This window comes from Rutilus rutilus (genome assembly GCF_951802725.1).
Source record: "Rutilus rutilus genome assembly, chromosome: 6".
In the NCBI taxonomy this organism is placed as follows: Eukaryota; Metazoa; Chordata; class Actinopteri; order Cypriniformes; family Leuciscidae; genus Rutilus; species Rutilus rutilus.
In genome coordinates, this window is record NC_140214.1 from 4775341 (window position 1) to 4803240 (window position 27900).

The window sequence follows — 27900 nt, forward strand, 5'->3', positions numbered from 1 at the left end:
TCCCCAAAAACATCAGTCCCGTCTGATATATAAATATATATCAAATTTCCAAAACCAAATAGAATTGTTCCGTCTGATATCCAAAACCTGTTTAGTTTGATTTCCAAAACCAGTTAGGACTGAGTTCTGACTGATATCCAAAACTAGTTAACAATGTATTTTGTCTGATATCCAAAACAGTCATAAACTGAAAAAAATAAAGAAAAAAAGGACAGAGTAAAGCAGGAGACAACAGGTTTAATGCAAGCAGCAGAGCTACAGTTAAGACCATCAGAAATACACAATGCACAATAATAAACAGAAAAAAAAGTTACACAGGTCTGTATAATTCCAAGATGTGTCCGTGATGTAACCAGTCCCACGAAGGGGAAAGTGTTGTCCCATCTGGGACTGTTTGTCCTTGACTTTGTCAACAGAAAGAAAAAAAAACACTATTTACAAAAAAACAGAAAATATTTTTATAATAAGTATTTTAATAAGTTTCCATGCAACGAAAGCAATTTTCCCACCTGGCACATTTTTTCCATGCAGTTTATAACTGGTATCAGTGGTTTATGCACCTTTTTTTTCCCCCTTCTTGAGATCAAAGTGGTTTAGTGAGAGGTATCGCATGTGGAGAGGTATCGCATGTGGAGAGGTAGGGGAGAGCAGGGCACAAAGTAACGCTTTTTGACTTTCTCAGTTTGTGTAAATCTACTTATGGTTCAGAGTATTTATTTTTTCCCACATTAATTTCCCACATGTCTACTACAATTATGTGTTTTTGTTTTATTAATACAGTATATACTTTTTTCTTGATATACCCCGAAAGAATGGAAGTGAAATGTGACAACATGCCCCATAGGTGGGGTACATTGTAACATGTGTGGGGCACATTGTAACATGACCATATGACAGCTTAAAATGTTATCTGATCAAATAAAAAAAATATACAAAAACTAAAATATTTTCTAAATAAAATACAATTAAAAAAACTTTTTCATATAAAATAATGGCAATTTTTAATAATTAAATATAAACTCATTTTTGAGTTTTGACTACGAACACATGAAAACACAGCTATACAACATAGTTCAAAACAACTAAATAATTAGTCATTTCTGAACATTGACTCTCAGTCTTTATTCACCTTTTTCTCACGTTTTCTCAATAAAATTAATAAAAGTATAGAATATAATAGCATATTTCTAATAGGGGCTCATTGTAACGCAGTGTTACAACATGCCCCGCCTGCACAACTGGGATTTAAACCCTGCTAGTGTCTTCTGCTAGTTAGCGAAGCATTAAAGAACCATATCAACTGTTAAATAACATTGGAGATTAAAATAATATCAGATTTGTCTTATTTTAAATAAACACAAAAAATAGAGATGAAAAATTAACTTAAGTAAGAAATGTACTTTTGCTATGGTTTAATAAATGTATATGGATATCTTCCAAAAAAAAAAAAAAATTTGGCGGAATTTTTTTTTCTATAATAGTGTTGATATGGCAACTAGTAAATACACAAAGTTTCGTCATCCAAGCATGTGTGGAAGTATTTAAAACAAGCGTGTTTACAACTAGCCCCGCGCTCCCCTATCGCATGTGGATCGCATGTGGAGAGGTATCGCATGTGGAGAGGTATGGCAAAATGGAAAAGTCCTTGACCTAGACAAGATCTGACGGGCGGAGCTTGGATAAAAAGTTCCTGCTAGGTCACAGTGTCAGGTACCCTGGAAATCCAGAGTTCTCGCGAGAGCACAATTTGAATTTGCTCAGCGAGTTACTCAGGCATTTAGTAGTGATGCTCATTAACTATGCCCTTGTAGCCGAGCTGCACCAATCACATCGGTGTATCTGATATAGGCGGGCCAGAGGCGAGCTAAACAGAAGACGACAGCGCTAGTGGCCGCACAATCACGACAGTAGGCGCGTTTCCGTTACAGAGTTGTGCAAAACTCGTGCGATTTTTTTTTTTTTTTTTTTTTTTTTTTTTAAATGTCAACAAAGAACTATTGCGAAATGACACTGTTTCCATTAACCGATGTTATGCGACTAAAACATCACTAATTTCCTCTCGCGATAAGTCATTCCAAAAATCATGGCAACGGACGTTGGTAGGTTTATGTACTATATCCCAGCCACTGCACTGGCCATTATTATTAATCAAAGGAGACGTATGTGTGTTATCCAATCATTAATGGCAAGGAAAGACCCTTAGCCTATACTTGAGAGTGACACATATGAGGTGTTTCTGGGCGTTTCTCACTCATTTCTGCTTCGAGGTCTCGATTGTGGCATTTCTTTGAGGTTGAGAATCCAGTTTTCCTGTAATTCTTCTGTCTTTTATGAATTGAATAAAGAACTCTGTCTCGTATTCTGTCCAAACATACCGCGTCATCTACGCCAGGTGACCATTGCACCATTTCCATTGCAGTTTTGCGAAATATTTCTTTTTCGAATTGCCTGAAAATACACCTCATGCGAGCGTAAAAACTTTTTTGCGATAAATGGGAGTTCTTGCGAAATTGACGTTTTTCCATTGGGCGTATTTTCAATTCGCAATTTCAATTTGCGCAATTTGAAGGGTAATGGAAACGCGTCTAGTGATTGGTCGAAGTGTTATCCAATTGCGTGCAGTGAGATTTTCAAACGCATGCTTGGTACCGCCCCTCGAGCTGGGCGATTTTCATTACTCAATGCCAGACCCTTAATCTTTCGGATTTGGGTCTGGATTTCCAGGCTAAGTGTCTGGCAGAACAGTGAGCAGACCCAATCTCTTGAACCTGCCAATGAAACTTCTGTAAATCCAGTGCAACTAGAATTAACTGAGGCTGTCTACACCGGACAGTTTGCAGACCAGTTATCGGATTCCATTGCATCCGGCTTTACGTCCCAACCAGCCTTATGCCGTTTCAAACTGTCCTGTTACTTCCCAAGCCTGTGTATATCTGTCAATCAGAATGCACACAAAGATGGTGTTTGATATGAGGGCACATGTTTTGGCGGGCTGGCTGGAGAGAATGGGATTGTGAAACTCCAGTCACGTAGGACTCGTTGTTTACGCTGTGATGTTGGTGTCCTCCGGTAAACCTGCAGTTTTGTATGCGTCTACGGTTGTAACAAACGGTGCGTAGCTCTGGGACACATGGATGTAGCCGCTTAAATCTACTGGATTCCTTTCACAGCTGAAGAGTGAATCAAACAAGAGATCGGCCGATGAGGGCTCCAAGTCTTCTGTAAATCCAGCAGGAATGACTTGGGCTGGTTTGGTGTAGCTCTGGTTTAGGAAATGTGTCGGGAAGGCTTGAGCTGGTGCCGGTTTGGGGTCCAGGTATGTTGCAGTGCCGTTGGTCTTGGTTTCGGCCTCATTGTCTTCATGTCGAACAGTGTGGTAGGATAATACCTGAATTGGGTCGTAGTCTTTCTCAGCATAACCCTGATAGCTTGTAGCTTGACCGATAGAGATGATGGAGCTCATGGTGGATGTTAGCTTACGCTGTTGAACATAGACGAGAAAACTTCATGAAACTGTAGTATTGAATATATATATATATCATTTGAAAGGAGTCTCTTATGCTCACCAAGGCTGCGTTTATTCGATCAAAAATACAATAAAAACAGTAATATTGTGGAAATATAATTTCAATTTAAAGAACTGTTTTCTATGTGAATATATAGTAAAGTGTAATTTAATTCCTGTGATCAAAGCTGAATTTTCAGCATCATTACTCCAGTCTTTAGTGTCACATGATCCTTCAGAAATATTTCTAATATGCTTTTTACCATTAATTAACTTTCTTAATTATTTCAAACTCCAAACTTATAATATATTAATAATAATATTCTATAAAAATATATATATATAAACAATATTCTGTTCACAAGTTGTATTTACCAGGATTTCACTTCATTCATGTTTCATATTTCATGTTATGGATGATTTTCTTTGACACTGTTGTCTACTACTTGGTATTAGTGGAAACTGAGTACTGTACACAAAAACTATTTTCGTCCTCAGAATTTTTTGGTATATGTTTTCCATTAAAAATATCTAAATATAGTAAAAATCAAGATATATTTACTTGAGAAGCAAAATGATGAAACTACATGTTTTTAGGCCACATCTTTGGACATTAATGTGGAAGGAATTTTCTTCCAAGACTATAGCAAGAGATACAATTAATTCGCCAAAAATGATAGTTTAAAGATTACATTGATACCAAGAGGTGTATATATTTGCTATATAACTATAACTAGGGTTGTGTTTACCTGACATGGTTTAGTGTAAGGCCAGACGGACAGGCTGCTTTTTGAGGGGTCTGGTACGGTCGGACACAGACACTGTTTAATCCTAAAAAAACAAACATAAATACAGAGACAATAAGTACTGCATGCTAGTATGTTATCATATTAAATAAACACTGACATTTTTATTTAAATAAAAGAACATACTGCATTGCAAAGTGTTTTTAATATGCTATATCTCCATTTATTTCAGGTTGTTCATATTGAGATGTATAAATATTGGACCATGTTTATTAATGCTCTCCTTGAATGAATATAGATTTAATAACTGAATCATGATTTATTTATAAGTTCTCTTACCTCACTCTCAAGCATAATGGGATTATTAGTATCAGAAAACTCAGTAGTAGTGAGCACAGCAGTATGGGGATCACTTGTACATCCTCAAGCCCTTTGGACACACACAAACAGGTTTAAAGATAACATTGTGTTTACGCAGGCATGCATGAATGTATAAAAAATTCAAGCCAAATGGTGTCATACCCACAACCACCATGTGCCACGGCCCAGCGGCGCCCCCTACTGCAGTGTGAGCCATTACACAGATGTTATAGGTTCCTGCTGTTAGTCCACTCAGAGATATCCGTTCAGCACGAGTGTGAACCTTCTCACCTTCAGATACAGACACAAACTCACAAATGAAAGTTATGCTCTGAAATAGTTCTGATATAGCTTTTCAATATTTTGCAAAGAAAAGTGTGCGTCTTACTTTTGCCGTTTATACTGTACAGAACAGTGTAATTCTGGATGAAGCCATGAAGTTTCTCTATAGGAACCGGTTCCCATTTCATAATAATGACGCTGCTGCTCGTCTTCAGCACCGTCATCTTTGGGCCGACAGAGGGCGCTGATACACAGGAACACATCAGTAAAGCATTCACACCGGCAGCAATGCTTTTGATATGCCTTTGTTTACACTTACAGACTTACTTTAACTACGTGAACACACAGACGCTGTTCATTGTGTTCATCTTGATATTTAAATACCGGTATTGCCATGAGCTGGACTGATGAGTACAGTAGTCGAACGTAATGCAAATTCATGAGTAGCTGCACTGTTTTATTATTAGATTGCCGTAGCTATCAATGGAAATACATAAAAACTCTCAGATTTAATAAAAAAAAAGATGTTCTGAAGATGAATGAAGGTTTTACGGGTTTGGAACGACATGAGGGTGAGAAATAAATGACAGAATTTTCATTTTTGTGTGAACTATCCCTTTAAGGGTGAATGGGGCATGTTGTCACAGTATATGGGGTAACATATGAAATATTACATACTATATAAAATACTACATAATATACTTATATATAATATAAATAATATACAATATACTTTTATATACATAAATCTAAATCTTCCACAACACGTGTAATGGCTTTTCATCTAAATGTAAATAGTAATACAATTATGTGCACTTTTAAGACGATTGATGTTTAGTTTTATGTGTCGCCTGGACAAGTCAGTGAACCATATAATTGAAGCCCTAGTCAGTCCTCTGAAAAGCTGTTATAGATACACTTCTAGATTAAAGGGATACTCCACTTTTTTCGGAAATAAGCTCATTTTACATCTCCCCCAGAGTTAAACAGTTGAGTTTTACCGTTTTAGAATCCATTCAGCCGAACTCCGGGTCTGACGGTACCACTTTTAGCATAGCTTAGCACAGATCATTGATTCTGATTAGTCCAGTAGCATTTCTTTCAAAATGACCAAAGAGTTTCAATATTTTTCCTATTTAAAACTTGACTCTTCTGTAGTTAAACCGTGTACTAAGATCGACGGAAAATGAAAAGTTGCGATTTTCTAAGCCTATATGGCTAGGAACTACTCTCATTCCAGCGTAATAATCAAGGAACTATGTGGCTGTACCATGGGTGCAGCAGGCGTAATGATATGACGCAGCGCCTGAAAATAGTCCCCAGCTCGGTAACTTCTTCCAACGTGACCGGGACTAAGTTTGTCTAACCTATTAGACCTATTTTCAGGCGCTGCGTCATATCATTACGCCTGCTGCACTCATGGTACAGCCGCACAGTTCCTTGATTATTACGCCGGAATGAGAGTAGTTCCTAGTCATATAGGCTTAGAAAATCGCAACTTTTCATTTTCCGTCGATCTTAGTACACGGTTTAACTACAGAAGAGTCAAGTTTTAAATAGGAAAAATATTGAAACTCTTTGGTCATTTTGAAAGAAATGCTACTGGACTCATCAGAATCAATGATCTGTGCTAAGCTATGCTAAAAGTGGTACCGTCAGACCCGGAGTTCGGCTGAATGGATTCTAAAACGGTAAAACTCAACTGTTTAACTCTGGGGGAGATGTAAAATGAGCATATTTCCGAAAAAAGTGGAGTATCCCTTTAAGACGACATTGGTGCAATAGCCTGTATATCCTATAGGCTAATATGGAAAAAAAAAAAAAGTATATTTTGTACTTCTTTTTTGTATTGTATGATGTGTTTATGGACCTGTGTCTGCAATAAAGTTGAATAATTATGTATTTGGACTTCTGACTCAAAACCTTACAATTATACATCCTTCTAGCCCCATTCTTCTCTAAAGATCATGTGTCTGTGTGTTTTTTTTGTTGTTGTTTTTTTGGCATGGCATATGACTAAGGAAAAGAGCTGACAAATACACTATTGCAGTACTACCACACCTTCAGTTCCAATAAATGAACATGCATCTTTCAGTGTAATATCTGACCTCCTTCCCGTGTGAAGGCAATGACGGACTTGTCACTTCCTGCTCGTCGGCCATACAGATTTACGACTGACAGATTATATGGAACTTCTGGCAGAAGACCTGAAACACACATACATAGACATGGACTAAAACTATACTGTTCGAGTTATTTGATTAAACTATGATTATAGTACTAAAAGAAGGCAGTATGTTTTTTTTTTTTTTCATCTAAGGACGAAAAAGAAGGAAAACTTAACACTTCTTATGAAAGGTGAAGATAAAATGAAGTCAATAAAGAAATATAGTAACTATGAACTTGAACAGCCCACTGTCATATCGACCAGCAAAAACAAACAAAAAATGACTTAGTGCGCATTCTATTGGAGTATAAGTGATTGATCAAACCTGTGAGATTAAAACTTCTTGCCGTTTTATTCATTTGTTCCCAGTGCAGACTAGCTGGTCCACTGCCAGGCACAGAACTCCACTGCAGCACAAAGCCGCTCTCTGATTGGTTCAGTGCAGCTGTCCATTCCACCTTCAGACGAGTGTCGTCCAATGGGGTGACGCTGATACTCTGAGGGGGAGGGAGTTCTTCCAGGGCAGGAAATGGGAGATAAGTTTGGGATAAATGAACGTAAGGTTTCTGATAATGATGTTGTTTTATGAATGCTTGTGCAGAATTTCCCATATAATCATCACTATTTCATTAGACGTCCACAAGGAAGTTGCTTTGAGATTTTTGCAGGATGTCATGAATAAAGTAGAAGAAAGCAAATTTTTTTTGGAAAAAATTAAATAAATAAAAAAGTTTGTATATTAAATAAAAATGTTGCGGTGCCTATTTTTTAAACAAATCAGCTACTTATTCTCATTTGATTATTTTCTCTTTTTATTTTTTAATTTGAGTTAAATGCAAAAGACAACAGTAAAACTAATAAAATATTATATTATATTATATAGAAAAGATAACAAATTCAAATTCATTGAATTTATCAAATTCATCAAATATGATATATGTACACCTGTGATGCACATTAAATTCTACATTAATGAAGCAAGTTGCATGAAGACCAGCTAGGGCCAACTAGCGACCACAAATGACCACCGGTTTGGACCAGTTAGAAACCATTACAACCAGTCCAGTGGTTATTAACTGCATTTTCCAACACATCAATTCCACTGAAACTCCCAAACACATCAGTGATTTACCTGCATCTGTGTGCGCGGGTATGTAGAGGTGAGCTGGAGGTGACGTCCCGGCAGAGTTGGTGGCCGTCATGTTACAGTGACAGGGATCGGTTGAGACGGCGAGGACGCAGAAGCTTCTGGATGCGTTTAATATGCCGCAGGTCCACTGAGATGAATCCAGCTCACTGCGACAGGACGCTGAGTAACTCAGCACAACACCATTGACCTCAGGCCAGGAGACAGGCTGAAACACACAGACAAATCCCAAAGGTATTAATTATTATAATGCTTTAAAACAGGTCATTGAAGCCAGATGCATATGCAGGCAGATAGTGTAGTTACAAGATCTACCAGCAGGGGCTAAAAGGGCCATGAAAAGCTGACAAACACTGACCCTTTCATCACAGTCGCAGCTACAGAGCAAGTATGGACTTGCTAATGCTAAGACTCACTGCTGTACGCATGTAAGATATGCTGCTGTTGCTTAAATAGACATCCATAAATCTGGTAGCAGATCTAGACAGGTGGAGCTGGGGGGAGGAGGAGGGTTTCAGAGAAACTGCAGGACTAGCTTACAGCAAACAATAAACCAGACTATTTAAATGCTGAGCAAGCAATCTCATTGGCTGCAGGATCAGCAGAGGCCAATCAGCTTGTGCCATGCAGTAATGATGTGATTGCTTGCAGATTGCATGTAAAGGATGTAAAAGATTGCATGTATCAGCCCGCACCCCCCCAGAGTTTCATGACTGAACTAGATATTTATAATGCTTATCAATTCATTGTTACACCTTTAGAAAGTATAATGTATTTAAAACACATAACAAGCAACCAATTTCTGCAAAGAATCTGCAAATGTTATAATGCATTTTAAATTAAATTTATTCCGAAAAGATGCATTATAACATAATACCTTTATAATGCATTACGCATAAATGCTTTATGTTAAGTGTTACCAACATATGAAATGAAAATGAAATGAAATGAAAGTTTGAAATGAAACTGACAGCCCTAAAAAGTAATCTTGTTAAAAAATATACATTTTTTTATTTATTTTTATACATGTATAAATAAAATATTTTTAACTTTCCACCCACTTTTTCCAGTTTGCTAATCCCTGATTTAGATAATACGGATTTCCTTCGTTTATTTTGTTTGTCAGAACAGATTTAGCCCTGCTTTAGTTGATCCACACTAAAACAGAGTGACTATAAAGCAATAAAAATGTCAAACATGTAAAGGAGTAAACATGCATGACACACTTCCGTCTTTAATTAGCACTGGGTTCTGTGTTAATTTCCTGCTCCAAATGTTTCTCTGCAACAAAATGAGCCATATCACCTCACACCAGATCATATTAATCACAGCAGCTGTGAGACCGGAATCATTCTGAGGTTATTATCCTTCTAAATGTTATTGCAAGCAGTGAAAGACGAGAGACAAAACCGCTTATTAAAACCTATTAAGTTGAACTGAGGCCTCATTAATTATTATTCCATAAAACTCAACGAGTAGATGAGGGTACGGACAAGTCAGGGACTAGATCTTCTTGTAGAAGGATGATACTTTACATTGGACCCCATTGACTTTCAGTGTATTTTCAGATTATCTTTTTTTTGTCTCAAACAGTCATACAAGTGAGGTGTGACCAACATGAGGTAAATGTGAGTAAAAGGTGAGTAAATGATGACAGTAGTCAGAGTTGTCATTTTTAACAGGATTATCAATTTTGGGTGAACTATCTCTTAAAAAAAAAGTTAGCGTGAGAAGCAATCTGGTATAGAATCCTCTACAGATTGTCTAATCACTAAATCAGCCGCTAAATGTGCTAAATTCAGCCATATCAGTTGATTTGTGGAGACCAGGAGGCAGGATGTGGTCGTGCTGTTTGTCAGATTTAAGCTGACAGGAAAATCTGAAAGAGTGTTATTAAAACAGGAAGTGCCTTGGTGCACAGGAAGTGAGTATAAATAAGTATTTTATTTCAGTCGCTGATCTGCTTTACATCTCTATATTTATGTTGTTGATTTGTTTTTGTCTGTATGCCAGGTGGGAACATATAAACATATATTAAATATTAACGATCATGTCATTGTTAAGTTTAAATACGTTTTCCAATAAATTCATCCAGAATGGTCCATCTCACAAAAAAAAAAATAATAATAATAATCACAAATTATGTCTTTTTTACATCTCAAATGCCTCTTGATGACATTAAATAGTGATGTTTCTCCTGCGAAAAAGACCCCAGTAATTAGAAATGTCTCAGATATCATAAACTGTGCTCAGATTGTGCCAAGATAAAGTCTGCAATCAAAGTCAGAGATCTCATCCCGCTGTATGTCGGCAGACTAATTTGTGTCTGCTTTTAATTCTCGTTTCAAGGAATTATAGGTGAATCATCTTAACAAAAAGCTAACGCAAAATAACTGAGAACTACAACAATGCTCTAAAAAAAACAGATGCCGGTTTTTCTGTGGGCTCAGTGTCTTTCGCAAACATCCTTTGAATCACATGCTCATGTCTGAAAACAGATTTCTATAGAACAAAAAAAAGCAAACCTTCCAGAGCAGGGTGAGGCGTCTCTTTCCAGCTTCTTCTGCAGGTTGGATGTGTCTCCAGAGCCGAGGAGCCGCAGACGGGGCTGAGGAAAGATCAATCTTATTACTCATATTCATCCATATGACCACACTACTATGACTCAAACTGATGTCTCTCTTTGTTAGCAAACACTGAAACTGATCGTAACGAGTGGTCTAGAATTGCTTAGAACAAGTTTGGAGGGATGTGAAAATGCACGCTCATTTGAGAGATTCAAGCCAAAAAGTGCCCTTGTTATGCTATTTTAATGGATCCTAATTAGTTTTGGAGTCTCCTACAATAGGCGCACATGCATCCAAGGTCAAAAAACACTTTCATTTTCTAATAATATTGTAAGGCTGGAGAAACTGGAAGAACTGGAAGAGAGAGAGAACAAAGGAAATCAACATTTGAACTCTCTTGCTATATTACCATCCCCATTCGAGACACGATCACACTTGAGTTGACCACCTCCCAATTTACACATCATTCCCTTCACCAATCCCTACCTGAATTCACCCAAAAATCCATATGGTTTAATATGAACAATTATCATACAGTATTACACATGTTTGGTATCATTTGAAATGTCTCAGTGCGACTGGTACAAAGGTCTCATTCCCAAATAAGTAAACCAAAAAGGTAATAAAGTATTTAAGAGTTTAGAGATAATTCGCACACATAGGAGGGTGTGTCTTCCAGGCAAATTGCATCCTGTTCTCAAAGGTGTAAACTCAATGTAAATTCTTCCGGACGGTGATCAATGCAAATTCCCATTGTTAGCATATGTTTCCATGTGAAAGAAGTTTCTGTCTATATAATGAAATGTAACCAGAGGATCAGGGGATTCTGTACCTCAGATCAGCCCGTGATGCCGCGAGACTCTCAGCATCATGTATTTCCTAATGTCGGATTCGCATCTCTTCTCTTTATTCCAGAGCATTTGATGTTTTGTATTGATTATCTTTGAACTGATTATGTAATTGGCATGACACATTTACCTGACATAATCAAAATTGTAAACATTTGATTTTATTCTAATCGGCTCTGACATTATTTTCAGGCAAGAGTTGAAGAGAATAGCAAAACATTCGCTCACATTTAATGATGCACAGATATCATTAAAACCTTTTCATTTGTGGAGTCAGATGAAATAACGAGAAAATACATATGAGAAAATGCATTTCATTTAATAAAATGTCTTTACTTTGGAAAGACAGTAACGCGCAAAGACCTTCACCCGCTGACCGGATGCCTCCATTAGGCCGATCGAGCCGGGCCTTACATTATACATTGCAGCATTAGCTCTTTTCTCACAGTGTCTAAACGGTCCTCATCCTTTGGAAGAGCAGCAAAGTGGATTTGCATTCACAGCACAGAAAACAGCATCTTCTCCACATGTTGACTACACAAACCAAACTATTCCAGTCTCAGCTTCAACTACAGTGTCTGAGGGTCAAAGAAGATCTTGATTGCAGGCAGCCAATGAAGACCATAGGCTGGCATTATGCAAATTTGTTACAAACCTATGTAGGTTCATGCATGAAGTGAGACTGGAATTACCGGCCACTCGTCTCGGCAGTTCAGATTCAGAATCAGGTCTTTCTTTTGAAAGAATTTGTTGTTCGCTTTGATCTTTACATTTCGCTTTGATCAGACATTTTACATTCACAAACAGCTACAGTATATTATACACTACAATACACGAAAGGTAATACTGAAAAAGCATAACAGGGGCACTTTAACAAGGGAAATAGTGCTGTAGGGATGACGTATTTACGCGGAAATACCCGGAAATGAATTTTAGCACTTTTGGCTCAAGTCAAGTCAGTTGTTTTTTTATGGGTTTTGAGTTAAATGCCTGAGGTCACCGTGATCTTGCCAAGTAAGACATGTTTTTGGATCAGCAAATTTTGTTGATCCTGGAACAACATTCCTGTCTGAAAATGTAGTCCTAGCCCCTAACTTCCATAAATCAGAGGGAAACAATAGATGAATAACACTGATGTAGAAGAACCTAACCCTGGTTGTAAGGGTTACAACATAAACAATTGGTTACCCCATAAACTGTAAACTTGTCCCTCAACAAAGATGTTGATCCAGGGTCATGTTGTACCTGGTGAAATCACGTTCACCGGCAGACAAAAGGTTTGTGGTTACCCCAAACTCAAATTATTTTCAAGTTTTATTCTACAACATAAAATACATCACAATACCCCTTGTGATTTTTTTTCCAAAGCTTTTACTTGTTTTGAGTACACTGAAGTAAACTTTCACAGCCTTGTTGTGTTTATAATCGCGCTCTTGCAAACTCTCCTTACTCAAACTTTCAGGTGGCATTTAAGTCTGTGGTGTAGTGTAGTTCGTGTATAACCTAAGTTTAGCTTTTACTTCTGCCGATTGTATTTAGGCTTCAAAAGTTCATTTGTCAAGATTATCATGATGAACAAAACATGTAAGAATTATAACCTTTCGCTTATTTTATACAATCATCCAAAAGCCAATGGAAAAATCCTATGGGGTCTCTGTTGTGGGAACCAGGTGATGCTAACTTCTGGGCTGGCCTACAGAAATACGTCATCCCTGCAGCGCTCTATGTCCGAGTTTTACCTTTCTCCGCTGTGGTGGTGTCTTTAGAGGTCCATGAGCTCCAGTGAGCGTGTGCTCGATTGTCCTGAGCTCTCAGTCTCACTGTGTACTTGGATCCAGGGTGTAAGTCACAGAGCTCCAGTGTCTCACTGGAATACGCTTGTACAGTCTGTGATCGAGTCTACAGGATCATAGGATAGGAAAGGAAAAAAAAAAAAATACTATGGAAGTCAATGGGGTCCATCAACTGTTTGGTTACAGACATTTTTCAAAATATCTTCTTTTGTGTTCAGCAGAAAAAAGAAATTCTTACAGGTTTGAAACAACTTGAGGGTGAGTAAATGATGACAGAATTTTCATTTTTGGGTGAACTATCCCTTTAAAAATGTAAATTTAAAAGTAATTTTAAGTAACACTACAACTAAAATGATAATCTTTACATGTGATTTAGTATGTTAGTCAACACATCAAAATAAGTGTGCTCCTTTAAAGCATGACAAGATGTTTGAATATAATGATTTTAAATGTAGCCTACTGTAATGCTTTTACTTTGACATTATTGCTAAGTGTACTTAAAGGGTAACTCTAGCCAAAATGCAACCTAGGGTCTTTTTGTTAATCTACCCGAGGCAAACTTTCGTTTAAAAGCATAATTAGAATGGAAACGCGCTACTTTTAAGTTTGACCGTATTTTCGTTTTCGGTCAAATTGCCTTTTGAATGGGAGTGCTTGGGGCGCTTATGATAGCATAAAAAATTGCTATTTTTAAAACACTAAGAAGGCTCGACACAATATGAAACTTTGCTCGAAGTATCCCCAGGGGCTTGAGTTTAAAGAGTTTACTAAAAAGAAAGATTTTGAACAACTCACAGTCTGTGTCCGCCGGCATTTTGACAGTCAAAAATAGTCGATCTCCGAATGTGAATGAACTGATTCTGAATTTTAGTATTGCTTCTTATATGAGCATCATTTTTCAAATACAAGGTCAATATTGATTTTCACGACGACAAAACAACAAATTATCCGTGAATTTATATATGAGCTTTCCATCTTTCCATCTCTCCTCCCTGTTACGTTGCATTCGGAGATCGACTATTTTTGACTGTCAAAATGACATCTTCTGAAGTCTTTGTGCGCGAAATAGACCAAAATATGATTCATTATTATAATCAAATAAGTTTGAGTTTGGGATGATATGAGGATGAGTAAATGATGACAGAATTGTAATTTTTTGGTGAACTATCACTCTTATATTTTTGCTCATTATACTGTAGATATATGTATAAACCTGGTCATGTGTCGTGAACTCCACTTGGAGCAGTATGTGTTTTTTCTCATCCTTGGGAAAGCTCTCAGTCATTCCCCAGACCACATGCAAACATCTAGCCGATGGCTCGAGATGTTTTATCTGTGGGGGACGAAGTTTCACTGCAGTAGAGAGAGAAAACATAAGGAGAATGGGAAAGAAAACACTCTTTATTGACAGGTTTTTGTTTCCTGTGGTCAGAAATGCCCTTGGCACTGAATACAGGTGCAAAGAATGATGAATACTGACTGTAAACATAACAATTGATGGAAATTAGTTATTTGCATAATGCGTTCTAATGACATTTTTTGAGACATGTGTCACCATCATATGAAAGGAATAAACAATGTGTGCATGTGCGCTTTTGTTCTCTTTATTCATTGCTTGTTGTTTGCGTTGTCACGACCAACCTTTACCTGTCAGAATGGCAGAATTGAAAACTAGCATAATGCTAGCATTGCGCTGTATGCTAGAGGTGGGCGATACTGCAAATTTCGGTATCGATCCGATACCAAGTAAATACAGGGCCAGTATCGCCGATATCGATACCAATACTTTTTCATTTTAAAAGCATGCACTTGAACTTGTATGCACTTTCCTGTGCTAGAGCAGTGTGTCATGATTTATGAGGTGAATGCGTCATTAATATGCTAAATCTGAACGTTTTCATGACTACTAAATATTTTGTGATTTGTGCTCTCAACTCGCCTGTAATTATTATTAGTCAGTGACTTTTACAAAACTACCCTAATTATAGTAAAAGTGCTATTGTACACTAGCCTACTGGTCAAAAGTTTGGGGTCTGTAAGATTTTTAATTCTCTTCTGCATTTATTTGATCAAAAATACAGTAAAAACTGTAATATTACAATTTAACATAGGCTATCTGTTTGCTATGTCATACTAAACTGTAATTTATTCAAGTGATCAAAGCTGAATTTCCGGCATCATTACTCCAGTCATGATGATAATTCATTTTAATATGCTGATTTACAGCTCAGGAAACATTTCTTATTATTATCAATGTTGAAAACAGTTTTTTTGTGGAAACCATGATACATTTTATGCAGAATTATTTGATGAACAAAGTTGAAAGAACACCATTTATATGAAGTAGATTTTTAACAGTGAAAAACCCTTGACTGTCACTTTTGATCAATTTAATGCATCGATCCTTGTTGAATAAAAATATTAATTTCATTAAAAAAAATCTTACTGACGTCAACATTTTGAACCGTTATGTACACTTTTGCTTTGTTTATTGCAAAATAACTCCCGATTGTTTCTCTGTCATCTAAGCAAGGCTTCGTTTCCCAAACGCACTGGGCCTGTGAGCTCAGCGAAGCACCAGCATCCAACGCTCTCTGTGATTGATTGGTTTCGTCTTGTATCCAGATAGGAGAAAAAGTTCTATCCTACACAATTATCTGCTAACATTAGCTTATTTTTCCACTTAGAAGCTTATTTTACGCACTGAATTGCGTGCTAAATTAATTAAAATTACTGGCAAAAAAACAAACACACATTTGGATCGATATTTTTACGTGAGGATCGATCCTTTTCGATACCACGTCAGTATCGTAGTATCGATACTTCAGGATCGATCCGCCCACCCCCACTGTATGCCTTTTATACAAAAAATTGTATATGAAATTGTGTGGATGACTGGATATGGATAAGTCATGAACATTTAATACATTAGCATGCTAGTTATCTAGAATATATACACTACCATTGAAAAGTTTGGGGTCGGTAAAGCTGCATTTATTTGATTAAAAATACAGTAAAAACAGTGATATAGTGAAATATTATTAAATGTAAAAATAACTGTTTTCTACTTGAATATATCTTAAAATGTCATTTATTCCTGCGATGGCAAAGTTGTGCTGCTTTACAATTTTGTGGAAACCGTGATACATAGTTTTTTTTTGGGGGGGGGGGGGGGGGGGTTCATTTTGATGAACAGAGAGTTCAAAAGAACAGCATTTATTTGAAACTGATATTTTTGTAATATTATAAATGTCTTTACTGTCACTTTTGATCAATTTAATGCATCCTTGCTGAAAGGTGTTTATTTCCTACTGACCCCAAACTTTTCACCAGTAGTGTAGGTTGTCTGGGCATTATATGCATAATGGAAGTTATTAGGCACAATATACAACCTAAATATACAGTAGTAAGTAGTAAGTATAGTGGTATGCTATGTCCAAAGTGTTCATACCTCCAGTTTCAAAGCTACAGTCGGCACAGAGGTGCACATTAATGTTGTTCAGTGAAGTGTTGTACCTGACTCGGAACCGTTGAAGCAGTATGGCGGTGAGCGTATGGATCCAGTGTGTGTGTCCGCCAGCACGTCCGCGCGGAAACAGTGTAACGCTGAATTGATGTACTGAACGGCGCAATTAGACCCTCTGGTATCACAGACACCCACATCATTGAAGATTTCTTTGCTATCACAATTGGTTCTGTTCAGAATAACACAAGAATATTCACAATCACTTACATGCTTGCATATTAAAGGGGTGGTTGATTATGATTTCACTTTTCTAACTTTAGTTAGTGTGTAATGTTGCTGTTTGAGCATAAACAACATCTGCAAAGTTACAAAACTCAAAGTTCAAAGCAAAGGGAGATATTTGCTTTTAAAGAAAAGGACTACAACAAACGGCTGGTTGGGACTACACCAGGGGCGTAGTTTGTGGGGGGGATGGGGGGGGAGATAACCCCCCCAATATTTATACCATGATCACAATATCAGGAGGCATACCCAAACTTCAACCCCCCCAAAGTTCAAACCAAATCTACGCCCTTGGACTACACGACATTCCTCCCGGGTTAGTGACATCACTAACCTTAAAATTTACATAAACCCCGCCCCTGGGAACACCCAGCCCATGTTGAGAAGAGGAAAAGTTGTTGTATAAGAGTACATTTGTGAGTCAGCTCAAACTTTAGCATCCATCTTTTCACATGCAATAGAAAGTCACTCTGTGTGCATCTCACAACAGTTCCTATATGAGCGATTTATAGATTTATCATGACAGAATATCTTAATTGAAGATAGTTAACTCCACATCAGCAACATAAATTCATCAACTAACCATTCAGAGACGTCCTGTTGCATTCTACATGTTGTCACTTCTTCTTGAGTCTCTCCATCTTTGTCTGACTCCGTTCTAACATTAAAGGCAGAACAGTTTCTGTCATTTTAGTGTGTCTGCATGAGGTAATAGCAGCTGCTAACACACACGAGCTCTTGAAACCCCGCCCTCTGCAGCAGCTCATTTGCATTTAAAAGGCCAGGCACAAAACGGTGCGTTTTTGCAAACCCTCAAAAAGTGACAACTTTAACTTGCTATATAAAAATATCTGTGGGGTATTTTGCGCTAAAACTTCACACACACACACTCTGGGGACATCATAGATATATTTTACATCTTGTGAAAAGGGCATTTTACCACCCCTTTAAGAGCCAACTGTGTACTGGTTGATTTAAAGGGGTCTTATTATGCTTTTTAACATGTTCAGCTTTTTTTAGTGTGTAACGTTGCTGTTTGAGCATGAAAAAGGTCTGCAAAGTTACTGTAGGAGCATTAATTGTTTGATATTTATTATTGGTTATTCACCGTCACGTGGGCACAGGTGATCACTTCCGTTTTCTTTATTATTTCCTTTTGGCGGATTGTTTGATGCTGTGTTTGGAAGGGGCGAGTTGCGGGAGCCAACTTTCTGTTGACCGTATTGCGTTGGTTGAATCATGTCTGCATAAATAAAAGCAAAATCAAGATAAGATCGCCAGTCTATTGTTTTGTCTAATGATATGACGACCGAGTGCGAGCGAGTCACGGGCCATCCCGCTACATAGCCTTTATGTGGCTATTGGATGCCTGAACATTAGTCAACAGAAAACGGTGGGATATTTCATTCATGCGCTGCATTGAAACGCAGTTGTGGATTGCAAGAAGAAACGGACATGAGATGCAGAGCACTTGGACCGGTATGAGGTTGTGGAAAAAAGAGCAAACAGCTGTGGTGATTGTTTCTATTTTCTTGGGCAGTATACCCGAGGTCAACCTAGAGAACTTGTCAGAAGTTGTCAACACATGACTTCCACGCAGGGTTACATGAAAGCCAAGACCCTACTTAAGGAACAATTCGGAAACGAACTCAAAATCTCTTCAGCATATATGGACAAAGTGCTCTCTTGGAAGTTCATTAAACCTGAGGATACAAGGGCTTTACAAGATTATCATCTTCTTCTTAGAGCTTGCTGTAATGCTATGGAGGATGTTCGTTATATGAAAGAGTAAAACTTGGCTACCAACATGCAAATAATTCTTTCAAAGTTGCCTTTTAAGCTCAGAGACAAATGGAGAGCAGTGGCGTGTGATCTGCAGGAAAAACACAAGGAACCAGCAGCATTTAAAGACATTAGCCGCTTTCCAAGTAGTTACAGGAACTTAGTTATAGGAACTGTCCACTTCTAAACAGTTCTAAGAACTACTCTCCCCCAAACTCAGTTTTGCGGTTTGCGTTCGCACTGGCCAAGTGGCCATAGGAACTAGTAGGAGGGGTAAGGGAGTGACGCAAGCACGGTGACTTTTATTTTGACGGCGCGACAGACCTTTATTTTGGCGGCGCTGAGAACGCCAGAGCAAACAATGCTCGCATTCTCTGTGTTTATTAGTTAGCGATCTGTCTAACAGTACTGTTTAATATCTTATCAGATAGAACTGTTATAGAAAGTAGACAGTATATGAAAAAAAGTTTATTAGCCTATGCCGTGTGGTTGATGTCCAGTGTTGCTAGCTGGGCAGATAAACATAATCATGTTTGGCTTGGTCCCCTCAAAGTTGCGTTGGATTTTCTCTTCAGCATAAAGGTTTAGAGACCCATCTATCACTGTTTTCCATGTGTGTATAGTTAGTTTCTGGAGTAAATATATAGGCTATAATCTGTGTGTTTACATTCTAGCTGTTTTAAAAATGGCGGGTGCTGGTGTTCCGCGTGCGTTCGGTCAATCAGCGTACACTAACGTCACGGGTAGTTCCTATAGTTCTGGTTTAGACCCTACTCTGAAGTAGGACCTGAATTAGTTCCTCCAAATGGAGTTCCTAGAACTAAAATCGTTCCTAGTTCCTGCGGTGCGAACACACCGACATCCGGGTACTTTAGCCAATAGTTCTAGGAACTGTGAAAAGGTTCCTCCGGTCGGAAAGCGGCTATTGTGGATTTTGTAGAGAATTGCAACAGATCCTGTGTTTGGAAACATCATCTTAGAGGCTCCTTTTGGTGGAGGTCGAAGCATGATTCGTTCTAAGAATAAGGGAAGTAGTTTCGCTACCACTGTTGCTGTACCAGGTATGGAAGATGTTGGGAAAACTAAGGAAGTGCATCCTGTCTTTGTTGTGTACTGTGCTTGCTAAAAAATTCCATAAAGAAAAGCTGGACTTTCTGAAAAAGAAAGGAATTGTTTTGGCTGTCTATGTACAGGCCATATTAGCAGAGATTGTAAGAAGTGCATAACATGCAGTGTGTGTGGCTCTAAACATCCCAGCATCCTTCATGTCTTTCAGCGAGATAAAACAGAGGATCCAAAGCAAGCAGTGGGCAGTGCTCTGATCTCTGTTCAGTCCAGTAGTCTTACTGGGGCCGGTGAAGATGCTCGTGCCTTGTCCATTCTTCCAGTATGTGTTAAATCTAAGAATGGAAACAAAATTGTGGAAACTTATGCCTTTTTAGATCCAGGCAGTTCAGCGACCTTTTGTACAGAAAGTCTTATGAATAAGCTTAATCTTACTGGCAAAAAACTGAATATTCTGCTTAAAGCCATGAATCAAGACAAATCGGTTTCCAGTTATGTTCTCAAGGATCTAGAAGTTGCTGGATTGGATCAGACACATTATTGTTCACTTCCTGAAGTGTATTCCCAAAAAAGTATGCCAGTTTCTAAATCCAATATTCCCATGCAGAGCGATCTTGTTCGATGGCCTTATTTAAATGGCATACACTTGCCCTCAATAGAGGCAGGAGTTGAGCTCTTAATTGGAGCAAATGTACCAGAGGCACTGGAGCCATGGCAGGTTGTTCGCAGACTAATGAATGGACTGTATGCGGTAAGAACTATACTTGGATGGACAGTGAATGGACCGCTTAAAGAAATGGAAAGGAATGGAACTTTCTGTAACGACCAACCTTACGTGACTGTTAACAGTATTTCTGTCTTAAAATTGGATGAGCTTTGGGAACAACAGTTTAAGACCGATTTCCCCGAAAATGCTCTGGATGACCTGGTAGGGATGTCTAAAGAAGATAATCAGTTCATGGATCTCGTATCTCAGTCTGTAAAACTTATAGATGGTCATTACTGCATTGGGGGCAAACCCTCAAGAATAAAGATGTGGTCCTACCAAACAATAAAATAGTTGCAGAACAGCGGGCTTTGAGTCTGCAGAGAAAATTCAGAAAAGACTCCGCATTTCAAACAGATTATACTGCTTTCATGGAAGATGTGATTTCCAAAGGATATGCGGAAAGGGTACCTGTGGAGGAACTTGAGAGGCATGATGGTCGTGTGTGGTACATACCTCATCATGGGGTTTACCATTCGAAAAAGAAAAAGATCAGGGTTGTTTTCGACTGTAGTGCCTCATTTCAGGGAGTGTCATTGAATGGACAACTACTTCAGGGACCAGACCTAACAAGCACTTTAATAAGTGTTCTTACAGGATTCAGAAGTAGCTCTATGTGGCTATTGGATGCCTGAACAGTTACAAAGCACAAAGTCACTTCAGCGGGAGTTATTCTCTATATCAGTGTCACTGTTTCTGAACTCCCTGAAACACTTTCTTTGTAGTATTGAGTTTTCTTCCAGGAACGAACACGTCACAATATTCCTCATGTAAATAATTCCCGCCCAAGGCAAACGCAAAATAAAGGGGCGGGGCCTGGTTGAGTTGCGGTAAGGTATGGGTAAGTTATGGTAAGGGGCGGGACATTTCCGAAACAGGCTCAAAGTGGTTGACCAATCACAACTCACTCATCCAGCCGACCAATCAGAGCACAGCGTGCTTTTCAGAAGGAGGGGCTTCATAGAGACTGGAACTAAACTGAATGTTACTGACAGACTGGGAAAGAGGTCCTGCAATAGTTTAAAATATGTGAAAAACAATGTGTTTTTGAAAATTCAATCATTAAAACCTATTCTAGTAGAGTGCAAAACACTTTGTAAAAGGGCATAATAGATCCTCTTTAAAAAAACAACAACCCAGAAACCAAAACATTGATCTGAAGAACCTGTAATGAAACACCAAGAACTTGTTTCATCTATATAGCAAATGAAGAAAACTGTACAGCAAATAAAAGTGCTTTTAAAACCATTGCAATGAGTGAATATAAAAACAGAACTTGTGTTTGGCAACTTAAACCGATTGTTTCTTTTATCGTTTTTCTATCCACTCAAAACAACACTGACATATCCTTAACCACGATCATTAACCACTTCCAGATCAAGATAACAAGTTTGTAAAGCCCCTAAAAATGCTAAAAAGATGTGTATTCATGTATACGTAAATTCATTTCAAAAGAAAAAGCGAATTAAATGTGAAGGGACTTTTCAACGCATGAGACTTGAATAAAGGATCTTTAACACGATCTTGAAACATTAATGATCTTAATGATCAGTTTCAATGATTGCCACAAATTTGCATATTGGTTGACAGTAGTGACGACAATCAAAACCAGGAAGAGCATGTGATAAGAAATCTAAGTACTGTGGTGGTACTATGGTATCAGATGTTAAAGGGATAGTTCACCCAAAAATTTAAGTTCTGTCATCGCCCTCAAGTTCCAAAACTGTATGAATTTCTTTCTTCTGCTGAACACAAAGGAAGATATTTTGATGAATGTTGGTAACCGAACAGAAACCCCATTATCTTCCATAATAGTTTATTCCATACTATGGAAGTCAAGAGTGCCCGTCAACTGTCTTCATCAAAAATATCTTATTTTGTGTTCAGCAGAAGAAAGAAATTCATACAGGTTTGGAACAACCTGGGGGTGAGTAAATGATGACAGAATTTTCATTTTTGGGTGAACTGTCACTTTACAAGCTACAGTTAGTCCAAAATGCCGCCGCTAGAGTTCTTACTAGATCAAGAAAATATGATCATATAACACCGATTTTATCATCACTGCATTGGTTACCTATAAAGTTCGGTGTTAATTACAAGGTATTGCTACTGACTTATAAAGCCCTAAACGGCTTAGCTCCAGTCTATTTAACGGATCTTCTATCGCCCTATAATCCATCGCGCTCTTTAAGATCACTAAATTCAAGGCTTTTGGTCATACCTAGGATATCCAGAACCACCAAAGGAGGGAGAGCATTTTCACATTTAGCTCCAAAACTCTGGAATAGCCTTCCTGATACTGTTCGTTGCTCAGACTCGCTCTCCCAGTTTAAAACTAGATTAAAGTCGCATCTCTTCAGCCAGGCATTCATATAATATTTCTAATCTTACAGTTCAAACTACAATCCGGCCTCTAGTTCATAAATGCCAGAGGAGAACTGGCCCCCGACTGAGCCTGGGTTCTCCCAAGGTTTTTTTTTTTCTCCATTGGGTCACCTGATGGAGTTTTAGGACACCATTAGGTCACTTGATGGAGTTTTTCGGTTCCTTGCCACTGTTGCCTTTGGCTTGCTCAGTTGGGGATATTCTGGGGATATTTAATTTGATTTTATCAATCAATAAATTCCACTAGAAACAAACCTTGTTGTATTATTTTAATTTAATACTGTGAAGCTGCTTTGATACAATCTGTACTGTGAAAAGCGCTATACAAATATACTTGACTTGACTTTAATACCAAAATACTTGCAATGTCATGCTGCTGAATGATATCATATTCATACAGTCATGTGACAAAGAAAGGACACCCTTTTGAATTCTATGGTTTTATGTATCAGGACATAATAAAAAATCCTGGTTCTTGGTAGTCAGGCACTGCTCTTAAAAAAATTTATAATTTGTTACATTTATATAGTGCTTTTCTGGGTACTCAAAGCGCTTTACATGGAAGGAGGAATCTCCTCAACCACCACCAATGTGCAGCATCGCCCTGGATGATGCGACGGCAGCCATATTGCGCCAGAACGCCCACCACACACCAGCTTACTGGTGGAGAGGAGACAGTGATGAAGACAATTAGTATATCTTTGATTAATTGATCATCAGTAAGTGCGACCAACTCTTTAGAAGCAGACGTTTTGGCATTTCGTTGTTCTGGAGCCTTCAGGTGTGTGTTAACACAATGACAAGGAGGAAAGACATCAGCGATGATCTTAGAGAAGCAAAATGTCAATGCCATCAATCTGAAAAGGGTTACACGCCCATTTCCAAACAATTTGAAATCCATTATTTTACAGTAAGGACGATTATTCACAAGTGGAAAACATTCAAGACAGTTCCCAGCAAATTCCAAGATCAGATCGTTCAATGCTCAGAGAAACTGCAGAAAACCCAAGAACTACACCTCAGACTCTACAGGCCTCAGTTATCATGTTAAATGTTAAAGTTTATGCCAGTACAATTAGAAAAAGACTGGACACGTATTGCATGTTTGGAAGGGTTGCCAAGAGAAAGCCTCTTCTCTCTGAAAGGACAATGGCAGCACGGCTTAGGTTTGCAAATGTGTATCTGAACAAACCACAAGACGTCTGGAACAAACAGACAGACAAGACCAAAGTGGAGATGTTTGGCCATAATGCAAAGCGACACCTTTGGCAAAAAAAAACCAAACACAGCATATCAGCACAAACACCTCATACCAGCGCTCAAGCGGTGGCGGTGGGGTGATGATTTGGGCTTGTTTTGCAGCCACAGGACCCTGGCACCTTACTGTCATTGAGTCGACCATGAACTCCTCTGTGTGCCAAAGTATTCTAGAGTCAAATGTGAGTCCATCTGTCCGACAGCTAAAGCTTGGCCGATATGCAACAGGACAACGACCTCAAGCTCACCAGCAAATCTACAACAGAATGGCTGAAAAAGAAAAGAATCAAGGAGTTGCACTGGCCCAGTCAGAGTCCAGACCTCAACCTGATTAAAATGCTGTGGCGGGACCTTTAGAGAGATGTGCATAAACAGATGCCCACAAACCTCAATGAACTGAAGCAACATTGTAAAGAAGAGCGGGCCAAAATTCCTCCAGAACAAGGACTAATGAGAGTCCAGAACAGTGAGAGACTAATGCAGTCATATAGAAAATGATTACTTCAAGTTATTGCTGTTAAAAGTGGCTCTACAAGCTACTGAATCATAGGGTGTACTTAGTTTGTCACACATTGCTTCTCCATTTTGGCTTTTATTTTTGTTAAATAAATAATGACACAGTGTAGTATGTCATGGGTTGTTGTATTCATCATTTGTCATTTTAAGACCTGCTGACGACCAGATGTTTTTTTATTATATCCTGATACGTAAAACCATAGAATTCAAAAGAGTGTACTTTCCTTTTTACATGTATGATATTAATGAGTTACTTTTAGGTACTTTAACGAATACCATGTTACTGATGGTACGATACCAGTCCATAAACATGCTAACACATTTTAGATCGTTTTGTTAGTGTGAAATGTCTTACTTGTTAATCTGCAGTTTGTAGCTGCTGACGTTCAGGTGGTGGTCGCTCGTTTCCCAATAACAGGTGATGCTGATGTACTGCAGAATCACGCACTGTGTGATGGACAGCGTCAAAGAAGCTGCTGCTGCTGAGAGAGTAATCACATGTTTAATGGTGTTTCTGAACACAAAGAAAGTGTCAATTGCATAAAATATCAACAAACAAAACGTGTGACAACTTGCCCCACCCTGGCATCATGACAAGTAAATACCCTCGGACCTGAGAATATAGTTCAAAATCTTTCCATTAAAATCTTTTTTAATATTTATTGAGCGTGTGTGTAATTGGATCTTTTGGTTGAAACTTTATAGCTACTGGGATTGAGCCCTCAGTGTGACGACTAGCCCCGGTCTGCCCGATTAAACCCAACAAAAGCAACATACAGCAGATGAGCATCAACCTCTGCAGCAGTCTGTGTGTGTGTGTGTGTGTGTGTGTGAACTGAACTCACACGCAGCCACAAAACAACCAGCCGTACGGATCAGATTTCAGATAAAGGGCAAGAAATAATCCAGTGCTGGGAATCATAAAGAAACTGAGCGGGACACACACACTGAATGATGTCACAACCACAAACATGTGCTTAATTTTTATGGCCATTTCGCAACATGGTTGTGCCGTTGTTTTGGATAATGGGTCGCTCAATACTTGTAATACAGTGTCAGGTATGAGACATGTGAGAACCAGTGGTGTTCAACCAGCACCATATTTGCATATAGCTTTGAAAGATCTTCAGCAAATAAACATTTAAAATACCGGTCTGTTCTTCAATCCAAACTTGCGTATGACTAACATATGAACTACTGTTATGGTGCTTTTCAGTCACTGTATGAAAAGCCACTGTCGCCACTGACGATTCTACAGAAATTCTGTTGTTTTCTAGTGAAAAAAGAAGGCGTACAAAACTGGAAGAGTGTCCCACCACGGTAAACTGTGGTTAAACGTCTAACTCGAGCACATCAGAGATAGTTCATCCCCTCCAACCTGTCGATTACACAAGCCCAGATCTTTAACCACTACACTACACCTTTGACACGGCCAAGACGCTCATTTTAACTTAGTAGAAAGTAAATTTACATTTATTATAATAAAAACTCTAACCTGTGTCCAAGAACTTGTTCATTACGTACATCCAGAGCAGGAGTCCAGCTTGAGAAGGCTTCCTTCGGCTCATTTCTGACGTGAAGACTGTCCACTGCTGTGAAAGTAAGATCACGACATCTCAGCTGAATGTGAAGTGATTCACAAATCAATTAAGCAGAGGCTCAGAGGTCCGGCCGAAAGTTTGGACACTACTATTTTTAATGTTTTTGAAAGAAGCCCTTTATGCTCATCAAGGCTGCTTGTATTTGGTTTTGTGCAATGTATAAATACATAAAAGGGATAATAAGAATAAGTCAAATTACCAGATGAATGGATTCAGAAAAAAAATATTTTTAGAGGCTTAAAAAATATAAATAAATAAACAAACAAATAATAAAATATTAATATATTATTGTTATTATTAATATTAATATGATAATAATTATAATTATTTAAAATGTGTAAATAAATAAATGCACACATAAAATCAATAATAATAAGTCCATGTTTGAATCCAGAAAAGTATATTTTTAGAGGGTAAAAAGTTTAATAAAATAATACATTAATAATACTAAAATATATTAATACATTATTTAAAATATGCAAATAAATAAATACATACATACATACATACATAAAAGCAATTATAATAAAAAGAATAAGTCAAATTACCAGATGAATGCATTCAGAAAAGTATATTTTTAGAGGCTAAAAAAGTATTATAAATATAGGCCTATAGCCTATATATATATATATATATATATATAAGCAATAAGAAGAAGGGAAAGAAGAAGAAGAACAATGCGCATCGACAGCACTTTTTACAGGTAAAACGGACAGGCAAATCATAAAAAACAAGTATAACACTATATTTTCTAGTCGTTCAGTCAAAACATTCACATTTGGCATGCATGAAAGCGCAAATGAAGCAACTTAAACGGCTTTTATGGCGGATTTCCCAAACAAAGCGAAAGCAGGAATAACATCGTAAAGTCGCCATGAGCGCGAGTTTACCTGTGCTGGATGAAGCTGGATGAAGATGAAGAAGCGGAGAAGAGTTGAATGCCGAATCCAACATTTACATGCCCTATAAGTGTCCGGTGATGACGGCAGGGGGTCTGACGTGTGCCGATATTAGACGCTGATGTAACGCCAGACACGCGTGTTGAGCGCGGGAGGAAGACAGTTTGTGAGTTGAGTGGTTGGTGTGTAGCTTCTGTGAAACAAGCTATATCATCATTACAATTAATGGAGTTGGCTATATACATCTGGATAATATCGTTCTGTAATGGGCGGCGCTAGGGAGGGGCTAGCAGGTACGTGCTTCACTACCCCCAAGAAAGACCAAAGCACCCAGATAGCACCCCCAAAAATCATTTCTGGAAGCAATTATATTCAGACTGTATTCTATGCAAGCCCATAACCGCATGGTGAATAAAATAAAATAAAACTTATATTGTTATTTCGAGATTAAGTCGTCATTTCAACA

At 38.1% G+C, this 27900-nt stretch overlaps 1 protein-coding gene across 2 annotated transcripts; it reads right to left on the reverse strand.

Moving 5' to 3' along the window:
* Positions 1-217: 217 nt before the first annotated feature.
* LOC311292285 (interleukin-6 receptor subunit beta) lies at positions 218-27736 on the reverse strand. 2 transcript variants are annotated; one of them, XM_084411919.1, is made up of 15 exons: positions 27426-27736; positions 26430-26526; positions 25290-25413; positions 16932-17110; positions 14629-14768; positions 13362-13521; positions 10733-10815; positions 8193-8415; positions 7386-7574; positions 7002-7100; positions 5000-5137; positions 4774-4902; positions 4591-4681; positions 4255-4336; positions 218-3481 (listed from the first exon to the last, which is right to left on the reverse strand). In XM_084411919.1, exons 2-15 carry the CDS (start codon positions 26500-26502, stop codon positions 3044-3046), a joined length of 2148 nt encoding a protein of 715 aa, XP_084268045.1. In that variant the 5' UTR covers positions 26503-26526; positions 27426-27736; the 3' UTR covers positions 218-3043. The 2 variants fall into 2 exon arrangements, with proteins under 2 accessions (XP_084268045.1, XP_084268044.1); XM_084411918.1 differs by having other exon boundaries at positions 25290-25416.
* Between the last annotated feature and the right edge of the window lie 164 nt (positions 27737-27900).